Here is a 13,559-nt window from a genome sequence, read left to right as displayed (position 1 = left end):
TGCAATCCTGCAGCATTACAGTAGGGTACAAAAGGAAATTATAGGTTGATAAGCTAGGAGTATCAAGCACAACAAAACAGTACAAAATTTCATCAAAGAAATTACCTGCATAATGTAAAGCTGTTTTCCCAGAATTGTCAGTGCTGTCGGCTGGGCATTTACTCTGCACAATTCAATAAGGAAAAGGAAAAAAAGCAATTAGAGAAATACAAAAAAACCCAAAACATATGTTTTATACAGACAGAGTGCTTAACATGTTTGCCAAAAGATTTATGTGCTGCTTCAGAGAAGAACACTGAAGGAAGGTACAGCTTCTCTCTCTACCAATCTGGTATTTCCTGTCTTCACACCAACTTATATTGAAGCCACAGGAAATTCTCATGGTTAAGAGAACTGTCCCTAACAAATGTTAGAGTTTCAGAATAATTTAAGTCAATAAATAAATAAATCAGTAAAAAAAATCTCTCCTTTGCCTCAGTTTTTTTTTTCTTTTTAACATTAGCATAAAAGCTAAAGCAACCACATCCTAATGTCCTAAGGCAATTTGTCCTGCATTATTTCATAAAACTATGCCATGGTTTGGATTAGAAGTGACTTTAAAGATCATCTTGTTCCAACTCCCTGCCATGGGCAGGGACACGTTCTGCTAGACCAGGCTGCTCAATGCCCCATCCAACGTGGCCTGAACACTGCCAGGGATGGGGCATCCAAACCTTGGCAACCTGTGCCAGTGCCTCTCAGTAAAGAATTTCTTCCTAACACCAAATATAAACCTACCCTACTGCAGTTTGAGCCATTGCCACTTGTCCTATCACAACACACCCATGTAAAAACTCCCTCTTTGGTTTTCTAGTGTGGCCCCTTTAGATACTGAAAAGCAGCTCTAAGACCTCCTGGGATCCTTCTCTTCTCCAGGCTAAACAGCATGGTCTCAGCCTTTCCTCACAGCAGTGCTCCATCCCTCTTAATACCTTAAGTTTTAGCTTTCATATTATCCAGAGTCTGTACTGCATTAGTTCGTAACTCTGAACTCCACATAAAGTGTTCGCAAGTTCTCTTCACAGTTTAGTTACACAAAACAATCCTTTTCCAAGGATTTCCAAGATGCCCAAGCACACCGTTACAGCTTCAGGTCCAAAAAGTACAAACAACAGCAAATTGAAGAGAGCAATCTGGGAGGATGGGACTTCATAACCTGAAGCTGTAATGGGACAATTAACCCCGATATGTAAATGGACCAAAATTTATAAAAGAAAAAACTTGTGACCCATCATCCATCTTGGGGGTAGCCTTGGCCAGGCTCTTGTGCTGCCCCAGGGGTATCCTTTGAAGGCCTTTCTAATGAATACCCAACTTTACTCCTTTAACACTGTCCAGCCTCTGTTCTTGGTAGCCTCTCAAGGCATCACTCTGATCACCTTCATGGCCCTGTTCTGTGCTGGCTCCAGCAGGTCCCTGTCCCTCCTGTGCTGGAGCCCAGCTCTGGATGCAGTGCTGCAGGTGGGTGTCAGCAGAGCAGAGCAGAGGGGCAGAATCCCCTCCCTGCTCTGCTGCCCACGGAGCTCTGGATGCAGCCCAGGACACATTTGGCTCTCTGGGCTGACCCAGGTGCAGCACCAGCACTTGGCCTTGTTAAAGTTCATGAGGTCCCATGGGCTCACTGTCAAATGCAATAGGGGTTCATTAGCATTTCTAAAAATAAGAACCAACAATCAAGTTATATCTTGTTGTATTACAATTATCAGATGCTACTGATCCAACTAGACTTCAAAGCAATAAATAGTAATGAAAAAATAATCCAAATCCTTATGAAGACTCAATTTAGTACAGAAGATTTTTTTTTTTAGGTACAGCAAAAAGAGAATATTATAGAAACCTAGGTTTATTTGGGTTGGAAATAGCCATCATGATCATCAAATCCAACTATTAACCCAGTACTGCCAAGTTAATCCCTAAGATATGTCTCACATCTACACATCTCCTAAATCCCTCCCAATGAAGAAATTTTCCTAATATCCAACTTAAAGCTCCCTGGGTGCAACTTCAGGCTATTTCTTAGTTTCTCATTGTGATATGGTCTACCCTAAGACTCCTTTTCTCCAGGCTAAATGCCACCAGCTCCCTCAGCTGCTCCTCACAGAAGTGGTTCTTTAAACCTTTCACAAGTTTCAAAGCTTTTTGTTGGGCAGTTGGTTGTTTCCATTTCTAGAAAGCAAACATTGTAACTTTTGACTTTTACATGCAGCACTGTCTCCAACACACCTGTGATTATCTAGGACAACAGGATCACACAGACCATTACATCCTGTAACAAAAATGTCATGATTCTGCCTGTGTAAAATAATTACTCAGCCTGTTTTAGCTCAACACCGGTTAGACACTCCTTGCCACGCACATTTTGGTCTTCTAAGAAAAGAAGATAATCCTAAAAGCATGAATTACTGGAGAATATCACCAACAGGTCTGCACTTAGGAATGTATTTATAAACCTGCATATTGAAATGAAAGCAGAAAAACATCAATGAAAGCAGCCTGTGGTAGCAGCGGGCAAGTGGAAGGGCAGCAGCTCCTGGTGCTAAGCGCGGTCAGCTCCGAGCTGCCGCTGCCTGCGATGCCAGCAGCCACGGCCTGATGGCGACCTGGATCATGGCTAGGAAAACCCTTCCCCTCCTGCCCGGGGAGCAGCAGGGCAGAGCGCCTGCAAGGGCTGTGGAGGTGGGAATCCGTGAAACTGCACCCCGTGTCTCAGAGGCACTGACAGAGGTCAGTCACCGGACAGATGGAGAGCCCTGAGGCAGCCAGGGGAAAACAATCTGGAGGCTGGGATACAGGATCCATTCTCTTTCTGCACCATCGTCTTCCAGTGGGGTTGTTAATCATTATTTCATCTGCATTCTCAGTCTGTATTCATTATTTTATCTGAGATCTGATAACTCCAAACTTAGAAAAATCTGTTCTGTTTCTCTGATCACCACCATGAAAACTTACCTGTATTTCTGAAATGGAGTTGAGATGGACAATGTCTGCTTACTAACACTCATCTTCAACACAATGAGACTTTCTGTTCATCTTCACTTTTGCTTTTCCTATTTTCTCTCCCCATTCTTTCAACTCCCTTTCTAACCCCTCACTGTCCTTTACCTCATTTCATTGAAGATTCGATTTTTTCCACATTAATTTTGGATTTAACTACTTTGTTTTCATCTCTTTTTTACTTTAAACTTGAAAATGTTTCTATGGTGAACAGACAGAAAGTATAGAACATTATCAGAATCCCCTCAGAAGTGAAAAACCTTTTCCCTCGTAACCCTTAGTCCACCTAATTCCAAGTCATCCAACCACACAGACAAAACACAGGAAGTTAAACTGAAGTTACAACCTACTTGAAACCCAACCAAGCTATGTCAGAGCAGCTGGACATGGAAAACTGTATTTGCAGACCACTCAGGGAAGATACACAGTTTTCTATCATCCATTCACAGTGCCTGAAAGGTCCTTAAACTCTTTATGTTTAAACGCTTGATGTGCCTCTCTTGATGCCGAGGAGATAGAACAGTATAGAAGTGAGGTGCAGATTATTAGCATAAAATGAGTCTAATGGAGGCAAATGAAAATTTGAAAAATCAGAATTAATTTTATTTTTCTTTTACCTGAAGTAACCTCTTAACACAATCAGGGTGGCTGTTCTTTGCTGCAAGATGTAAAGCACTGTGCCCTAAAAGAATAAAAGCAAAGCAAATTAATTATTCAATCATGCCAAAGCACGGGAATAAAACCTTCCATGTCAAAGGAAAAATCTTGAATTATCTGTCTTATTCCTATCATGACACATAAAAAGTAAGGGTAGAGAAAATAAAGTAAAAAGCTACATCAAGCAGAATGTCTTTACTACCTGTTGTTCAGGCAAGTTACAGAGTAATCTTAAAGTCTCAATTCATACAAGGGAGTGACACAAACATTGTGTCAGACTACACCTAGCAAGAAGCAAGCCTAAGATTGTACATTATGTCTTGTTTCTTAGAGAATAATTTTCCAGAATTACACAGCCTCCCTTGCACACAGATGTCTGTCGGTGTAATGATTTTTGCTATTTGGCAATGAAAACGTACCCAGCATCAAGAGCAAAACCTGCCAAATTCATCATCTGCAACTGAATTAAGTTTGTGTCACCCACATAGAATACTCAAACACAGGCCTACTTTGGTTTGCACCTCACAGATTTCCTATTCCCTATCAAACACAGGTCTACACTGGTTTATATTTCACTGAATTCATGATGATTTACTGATTGTGGATTTAGGATGAAACACAGAAGTCTCTCCTCTAGCTTTATCTTACAGAGCATCTGAAAAATTGATGACAGGACCACCAATGAAGAAATTACCCTAAGAAAAGAAGCACCCAGGATTTAGTACTCAATAAAGACAAAGACACTTGTGACAGGAAGCTGTCATTGTAAATAGTGTGACTTTCACATAGAAGGATTTCACTAAAGAGTACTGGGCTGACACCCTCAGGTGGAAGTAGGCAGGCAACCTTTTACTACCGAAGTGACCAATAAATCAGGCAAGGTGAAGCATGAATTTGGAATTATAGTCTGCATCAGGTACATATATTCCCTTAACATCACATAAAATATGAATGCTTCTTCTACTATCACATACACTTCTTTATATAGAGAGGCAAATGATTCCCACATATGACAGAGATTCCCTCAGGCTGCAATAAGTGGCAAAGCAGAACTCATGAGCCCAGCAATTACAGATCATTAATGGAAAGACAGAATGCTGACAGGTCATCCAGGTGGCTCAGCTAGCCAGAGAAAATGCTGGGCACAGATTCTGAAGATGTGTCAACTGAAATCTATTAAGAACAGTTTGCCAGTTTCAAGTTCAGCTCCCATCATTCTCCTAGCAGAGCAGTAATTAAGCACAGGACTTTTGAGAACTGAGACATCATACTTAATAGCTCTCCACTCTGTTTTGGCCTGTATCAGCTGTTTTCACTGTGTCATAATCCTGAAGAAATGTCTTAGTGCAACTCCTGTAAAGTTAATGGGATTAATAGCTTGTATAAACATGAAAGTAAAACTGAAGATCTTGATGCAACCTGTAATTATAAGAAGAGGTGGGGAGGATAATTTTTTTCTTTTTTTATTTTCACTTAAAAATAACAATTTAAAAAATCAAGCAAATATTTTATATCTGGAGCCCACTATAAAAGCTGAAATTTATAGTATCAGGACAAAAGCTTTTAAGGACTTTAGATTCTGAATTCTCTGTGCAGGAAAGCAAATATGCCCTAACCTGCAAGTGTTACAACTGCTTTTCCTACAGGGTGTGTGGGGAAAAGCAAATTAGTCAAATCTGTGTTTTCACTCTGCACATCAATAACTACATGAGCAAACTGAGTGTATCATGCTACTTTTATAGAAAGACATACCTGCACCATCTTGGGCTGTCACATCCGCACCATGTGTCACCATGATCCTGAGGCACTCTGCATGTCCTTTCGTGGCTGCCAGGTGAAAACTGGAAGAGAGCATATACATGTCTTTTATTATTATTAAAATATCTTTTCTCTTTCATTCATTAACTGCATACTGGCAAGTTCTTTCCTCCCTGTCCTTAGATATTCCAGCATCTTTCCATTTCCTCCCAGGAAGATAACAGCTCTGGAAGTGAGATGGCACATCAGAAAGACTTTGTAGTCATACTTCCATACTGCAGGTCAGATAATGTGTTCATTTTGGGACTCTCATTACAAGAAAGATGTTGATGTGTTGGAACATGTCCAGAGAAGGGCAACAAGGCTGGCAAAGATTTAGAGAACAAGTTCTATGAGGAGCAGAGGAAGGAGCTGGGGATGCTTAGTCTGGAGAAAAGAAGGCTCAGGAGGGACCTCATGACTCTCTACAGCTGCCTGACAGGAGGATGCAGCCAGCTGAGGGTTGGTCTCTTCTCCCAGGTAACTCGGGATAGGGTGAGAGGAAATGGCCTCAAGATGCACCAGGAGAGGTTAGATTGGACATGAGGACAAATGTCTTGACTGAAAGGGCTGTCAAGCACTGAAAAAAGCGGCCTGAGGAGCTGGTGGTGTTACCAACCTTGGAAGGCTCCTGGACATATTTAAGAGACAATGTGCCACAGGTGGGGGAACACTGTTTAGTGGTGGACATGGGTTGCTGGGCTAATGGTTGGACTCAATGATCTTAGAGGTCTTTCCCAACTTGAACAACCCCATGATTCTATGATTTTACACAGGCTGCTGTCTCATCAGCTCATATCACATACTTTATGTGCATCTAGTTCCACACAATTTCTAAACTTATGTCCCTAGTGACATACTATAACCTCAAAGAATGCTTGGGCTTGGGGAATTAATAAAGAAAACAGTCAAAATAACTGACTTTGTTCTAGAGATTTTAGTCAGTCAGATTTAGTTAGATTTTCCCATTTCAGCAGACAAAATTTAGTTCCTCTAAAAAAGATTCTGCATTTCCTTAATTAAACCACATCAAGTTGTACTTCTGCACTGTCCTTTATAAAGCTCATCTTGCCTTCGTGTATGGGTGGAGGAAAACACTTTACTGTGAGTATCACCCGGAGAAATCAAAGCTACTGAATATTTGGGAGATTGTGCCAGAGATGTATTTTTTCCACTTGTGGTTTTGCTGCTCACCCCAAGCACCTGCTTGCTTAAACAGTGTGAAACTGCAGACGTTACCAACCACACCACAGCAGGATGCACTTCCAAGCATCAATTACCTAAGATGTAATTACAGAACAAACCAAAGAAATTATATTGAATTCAAGCCTTCTTACAGCTGAGATTTTATATTTGACATCTTCAGGCTGGGCACATCAAGATTCCCAGAAGCAGTGCTACAGAGATGCTGCTGACTTCATTTTGCCCTGAAGCAAAAATGAAGGGAAAGCTTCTGAAAACAGAGAAGTTTATATCCTCCTGATGCATAACATGCCAATGTTGTAATGTTTTAAGACATGGGCAGACATTCTGCTACCATGTGAGTCCTACCAACATCAGCCTGATGCACATAATGTAGTTTTTCAGTGGGAGCAATGTAAGACAAAAATTAAAGACAAAACACTTCTAATTACTATTTCTTTGTGTGTAGAAAGTTAAAACCATCATCAAACATGCACCAAACATGCACTGAAAGAGCCAGTATTCCTGGGATGGTTTCTAATATCTTTTGAAGGTGGTATGAATTTTTAAATTATGTACCCCTCTGTAAAAGGGATTTTCCCCTGGAATGTAAAAGAAACATCATAAATCACAGAGCCACATCAACTACTGTATTTAAGAGTTTATATTTTGAACAACTGCTTCCTTTAAGTATTAAAGCTAATACTGACAGCTCAGCCTGCTAACTAGGGAAACTTGGAACAACAGGCAGGAATGAAATGGGTATTTCAGACACAGAGTCTGTGAACTACAGCACCATGTTTCTCTAAGCCACAGACTTCTTGAAAACTCAGCAGAGAAAGAGACCTACAGACAACATCTGGCAAAGAGAGGAGAATTAATCAAAACAGGAGAAGTCCTGGAACAGAGTTGTCTATCAAGTACAGCAACCACCTCACTTCCTAGAAGGGATCCTTCCTTCTACACCGGCTGCTGCTGATTGCAAATGGCAGACAGACAGCTCTTAAGCCTTGAACTTTTCTCTGCAAATATAAAGGCATTCTGTGTGTTCATCCTGCAAACTCTACTGCCATGAACAAACTGAAGAGTTAACACGTCCAAGAGCACAAGCAGTGCTGCTGCTGTCTGTTCTCCAGTCATTCAAAATCAAAACTTCATGTACTTGGTGACCAATGCAAAGTTGTGTAAACATTCTTTGGAAGAAGTGGTTTCTCAGGCTCTGGGAAAATGACTGGGGGAGGGACACAAGAGGAGTCTGACAAATTCCAACACCTCTAATTTAGCCAGCACAACATACCAGCAAAATACCAAAACATGTTCCAATACATTTGTGTAAACACAAAATACAATCAAATTCACTTATGTATTAGGAAGACTGTGAAGCACACACTTGGCTAACTTACATTTGACAATATTCATAGTAATAATAAATACCTGAATAATAATAACTTGGCTAAATCTGGGGCACTGAGATTTTATGGACAGACTTTGTAGTATGGTGCCAAATGCAACATGAACATGCAAGTGCTAAAGAAGTTTTATTTAGGTAAAATCTGACTGCAAAAAAAAATCAGAGAAAATTAAAAATAACTCTTTTCAGGCTATGCTCCTATGAACACATGAATCCCACCAACAAAAACAATTCCCATGGCAGTTCTCAACAAGTCATCACACATGCAGATGTTTTATTTCACAAAGAATGGCTTGCTGTGTGACTCCTCTCTGTATCCTTATTCTGGTAGTATCTCTCATATAAACCTGTAGTGAGATATTTTTTCCTTATCAATCTTAAAGCAATTGGGAGGGAATGGGGAATACAGTTATTTAACTGCTGATTTAGTAAACAGAGTCCTTCTCTACAGAGAGAACAACTCCAGAATGGGATGAACCTATTACAGTAATATTTAAGCTAAACTATCAGTGTTGGACAAATGTGCGCCCTTAAAAACCAATTCTGATTTTGAAGTTAATAGCCCCTGCTTTGGTTTGGGGTTTTGGGGTTTGGTGGGTTTTTTTGTTTTTTTAATTATTTTTTTTGGTGTAGTTTTCTTCCATTTGTTTAGGTTTTTTAAAATTTTTTTTTAGTTAAAAAAACCCAAACAAACAAAACAGCCATCTCAAAACAAACAAAGAAAACCCCAAACCCAAACACTTGAGTAGTAAATACTGAGGAATCCTATATAGCAAGGCAGGCTCTTGAAACAAAGAAGACTGCAGACATTCATTTCAGAATAATTCCTAACACGCTACATAATTTCCTAAAATATTTGAGGCAAAAACTGCAGGTTTGCAAATACTGGAGTTCTCACCATCTGGACGCCTTAAGGAGTGGTGCATTTTACTTACATCTCCTATGAATAAACTTTCCTTGATATGAAAGCAAACAACTTTTCCTCCCATTTCCTGGTTGTGCAATGACTTAGGTAAACAAAAACAAACATGTAAGACTTCATTTGGACCAAGGGCCACACCGAGGGTTGGATTCTCATTCAGCTGAAAAGCCCATTAGAACATAGTTCATTTTCCCTTCACAATGGATAAGCCTGTTACTGCCACTTAGAGCCACATCTTGATAGCCGAGCCTGAACTGTTTGAGATAGATTACTTTTATTGCTGTAAAACATTTCTGTTCTTCCTGAGGATGGTCTCTTTTTATTGTATCCAGACATTTCAGTCAGCAGAGGAGCTGCCACCATTCCCAGTGCTTCAAAATCCACCTCCACAGCAGATGGAAGATCAGTAGGCTGACACTGCTTTTTCCTACTGGGAATATACAGGCCTCATAATTACTCAGTACTTAACAAGAAAAGGTGAAAAATTATGTTAGTTGTGAAGAATGCAAAGCCTAGTTGGAGTAAACAGACTTTTAGAGTAACAGTGAACTCATTTCATGAGGTTCAGGTTCAACTGAAGAACAGCTACAAGGCTATCACCTCAAAATCTTGTCAGGATTTCAAATTTCTTGACCTGAAATGTTACTCAAATAAAAACCCCACACTGACAGAGGCTTTTTATGATGCTTGCTGCCTGAACAGAGGGCACAGCTGTGTATGACATCCCTGAACTACTCTGAAGCAGCAGATTTTTTACAGATATGAAATGTCAACGGGTGAAGCACTTACATCTGTCCTAAACAAGCCCATGCCATATTCAGGGCAAACGACCTTTCCCACATTTTGACCACAATATTAAACCGGCAAGGGAATGACAGCTTCTTTAACCAGCATCTGACAGACAAAGCACAAGAGTTCAGATAGAGCTAGTCTTTGCCAAAAGACCAAGAATGAATACTTTCAAAAATTATTTAAATGTCAGTCTAACTCAAATGAAAAAGGACTGTAATTTTTACTACTCAACTCACATAAAACTTTTCTTTACAAATCATTACACTGTAAGTAGAAGAGAAATTATCCATATTTAGGGGTTAGACTTGTAAAACTGTAGCTGATGGCAATTGCTAAGGTGGTATTAGCAGTAAGACGTGGCTCTGCTATATTCAGGTTCTCTGCTCAACCATTTGCAGAGCTGTTTCCTGCAAATGCTCTTACTGAATGGTATTTTGACAGCTGGCTTAAAACAACTGGGTGGTCCATATATCTAGGGGAAGTGCCACAAAAGTAAAGAGAAACATGATAAAATCAGAAAAAATAAATATTAAGTCTTAATTTAAGACAATAACCTTCCAACAAAGAAATTATCATTTGCAAAAAGAAAAACAGTGGGGGGAAAAAAGCAGAAGAATTACACCCAGTCAGAGAGTTCAATCTCTGTTTAGCAAGGTCATGCTCCACAGTTTTTTCTGAGCAGAATTAGCATTCTCTGTAACACAGATTTTCTCCAAGGCCTGAAAGCACTTCAACACATTACTTACCAAAATCCTAAGCCAATAAGGAATTTGGCTGAATTATGGATGCTAAGTGAATATTGTATTTGCTATTTCCTATTATGACAAACATGGAACCCAGTCAAACTTATATGCAAGCGTATAATACTATTGTTCTCTGTAATTTCAATCTCTGTGCTCTGAAAATATTTTAAGTGCAATAATGTTTGAAAAACACTATGAACTCATATACACTCATTGTCAAGGTTTATTTTGACTAAAAACATCCCTCCCCAAGGCAGATCATTCTTCTTCATTTTCTAATGGATGTCAACTCCTTGTTGACTTTTAAAAAGTCTAACTTGCCTTCCAACAATTTGACAATTTATAGTTTCTCCACCAACCAATACCTTCACACAAACAAAAATAATAAAGATAGAAAGTTGCATAGAGACCTTGTATTGCTGATTAATGAAAGAAAAACATAGAAACTGAGCACATTTAAGCTTTGCTACTACCAGATCAGACAGGCAAGCAATTCAACAGCTATCTCAGCCACAAAGTGACTTACTGATAACCTGGCTGACTTTCTGAACTAACTGGAGCTTTTATACTTGGAGCTTTATATTTTAGAAGCAGCACCTAGCTTACAGTGCTATCCCTCAAGGCCTCAACTCCTCCTTCAATAACAACAGCTAAAATAAACACGGTAGATATTACCCAGCTTTTGATTGCTTTCCACCACAGGCTGAGTGGCAGAAGCACCGAGACCTGACCTGAAGGAGAAAGGGCCATGAGCTACCACCCGAGCAGCACATTCTGTGCATGAAGAGAATAGCTGGTGTCACACAGGAGGAAGTCCAGTGTGGCCTCCTCTCACAAGTAGCACCATGACCAGTCATTGTAGAAGAATATGGTTTACTGCTCTGTGAAGGGCTCGAGATTTTTTCAGCATTAGAACAATTTTGAAAGTAAGCCCTTTTTGACACACCCCAAACCTAATGATAGAGAAATTACCACCCGCAGATTAAATGATTGGGAAAGCTCCATAGCAGCTCTGAAATGGGAGGTGTCTTCTGCATTCCTTCCTCTGCAAGTCCTCTCTGGGTTGTGCTTCCTCCTTGCACCAGCACAGGCAGGCAGGTGAGCTGGCACAGGAAACAAAATCAGTGAAAACCAAAGCTGCCTTCCACGGTTTCATCACACAGCACAGAGGCAATCTGTCTGTGAAAAATAAGGAGCAGCATGTAGAATTTCACCTTAAACCTAAAATTAAACCATGAATGTTTTGCTATGAAAGTCAAAGGGATCTCAAGTTTTCCTGACTGCATTACCAAGACACTATCACTCATTTGGGATGATATATGTTATAGGGAGAATGAGTAATTCAGTTATGGAGGAGCCATACTGATTTTTGGCAGATTAGACTGTCTTAAAAGAAAATCAGACATCTACAGGTAATCACTATCAATTACTTATCAGTTCTTTGGGTATTTTTATCATTTTACTTAAACAAAAATTACAGCTTCACACTGCACACATTTTACCTGCTCCTAAGAGCAACTGTAAAAAATGTGGCTTTTCAATAGTAGTGGCATTCCATATCATTATCCTGTCACTTGTATACATGCAACCAAAAGAGTTCAAATATTATCTTAGGAGGAAGAAAGGAAATACATTTTGTTTTCAAATCAGAGCTGGCACCAGTACAAGCTGAGAAAATTATGTTTTTAAAGCTTTAAAACATTTAGACAATGAGTTGCTGCAAACAACTTCTGGAGTGCAGTGCAAGTTTTTAAGAAGTTGAGAGAGGTAGGTATGGATTTACCAGGAGCTGCATGAGTTTATTTTCCCCTCTCTCCCCTTTAGCACCAGCCTCAGTAAAGTGAAGTGCTGTACACAGCCTGTGTCCTTCTATTTTAATACGAGATGGCATCTGCCCTGCCCCAGTACACACAGGACCCTCTGACAAAAGTCCTGCATGCCCCTTGTGTGTTAGCATGTATTTTGGGACAACTGTCAAAAAACCAACAAAACCAAAAAACCCACCACTGAAACCGATGCAGTTTTCATATAAAGTTTCCATTTTTGCATCATAGCATGAAAAGTCTTGTTTCAATCATACACACCTCAAGCTATAGGACATTAATAAAAGGCAAGCCTCTTTAATGGCTGTTTTCTTATAGGAAAGAAGCAATTGCATCATGCAACGCAGGAGCTGGCAAGCTACAGACTCCTGATTTTAGCCTTCAAACTCAGCCAAATATCCACCCAGTTGCTCTTCAGAGAGATTTCTGGGATCCCCAGCAGCTTTATACTTTTCATTTTCAGGTTGTGCTCTAGCAATTCCATTTTCACATACAGTTTCTTTGGTAAACTCTATTACCACATTAACACAAACTCCCACTTCAAGTCTGAAATATATGGACTTTCCTTTCATGTACCATTAATTGTAAACACAAGTGCTCACAATTTAGATTTACCACATGAAGTTTCTTGCACAGTGTCTATTTTAAAATTCCTCAGGAACTAATGTCAGTGAAATGCAAAGTGATTCTGCAAGCAGAAGCTTCACGGCATTCCTAGATGTTGACAGAAAGCTGAAATTAAGACATACTTTTTTATTTTTGGAGTTGTAGGGGAGAAAAATTAACAAAGTATGCCAAATGAAGTCTCAGAAAGCGTAAAGAGCCCAGAAATCTGTGCAGCATGGCCTGAGCCTCCAAAGCCAAGGAAGGCAGACAAGTAGGGAAGGTTACTTCTGATAGTTTCTTTAAGACCCCATCCCAAGTACAAAGCCCAAAGAGGTGCTCAGTTACCTTCTCAGTATACATGCCCAATGGCACATCATGTTTTTAGCACAGTGTGAAACCCCTGAGGATGTGCCCAGGTAAAGATGACTCTCTTCCAGAAGCTGGGTAAAACCAGCTAGCCATCTTCAGCCCTTTCAAGGCCCAACAGTGTTCAAGGTTAAAATGAAGCCCAAACAGGAGAGCAATGACTACATCCTCCAACACAACTCACTTCGTGTTGCTGCCTGTGGGTCAGCAATTGCTGATAATCACCT

The 13,559-nt window shown here is 40.0% G+C and overlaps 1 protein-coding gene across 2 annotated transcripts in view; it reads right to left on the bottom strand.

The window, feature by feature from the left end:
- The window catches only part of RAI14 (retinoic acid induced 14), a 76,546-nt gene that overhangs the window by 15,014 nt on the left and 47,973 nt on the right, over window positions 1-13,559 (bottom strand). For both annotated transcript variants that reach the window (XM_039709752.1, XM_039709753.1), the window contains exons 4-6: window positions 5,443-5,531; window positions 3,651-3,715; window positions 106-163 (exon numbers count right to left, since the gene is read on the bottom strand). In XM_039709752.1, coding sequence (XP_039565686.1) covers window positions 106-163; window positions 3,651-3,715; window positions 5,443-5,531 — 212 coding nt within the window. The remainder of the gene's footprint in view (window positions 1-105; window positions 164-3,650; window positions 3,716-5,442; window positions 5,532-13,559) is intronic.

Source organism: Passer montanus, unplaced genomic scaffold (genome assembly GCF_014805655.1).
Source record: "Passer montanus isolate IOZ18808 unplaced genomic scaffold, ASM1480565v1 scaffold22, whole genome shotgun sequence".
Lineage (NCBI taxonomy): Eukaryota > Metazoa > Chordata > Aves > Passeriformes > Passeridae > Passer > Passer montanus.
The sequence above is the reverse complement of the archived record's forward strand: the minus strand, read 5'-3'. Positions and strand labels throughout refer to the sequence as shown.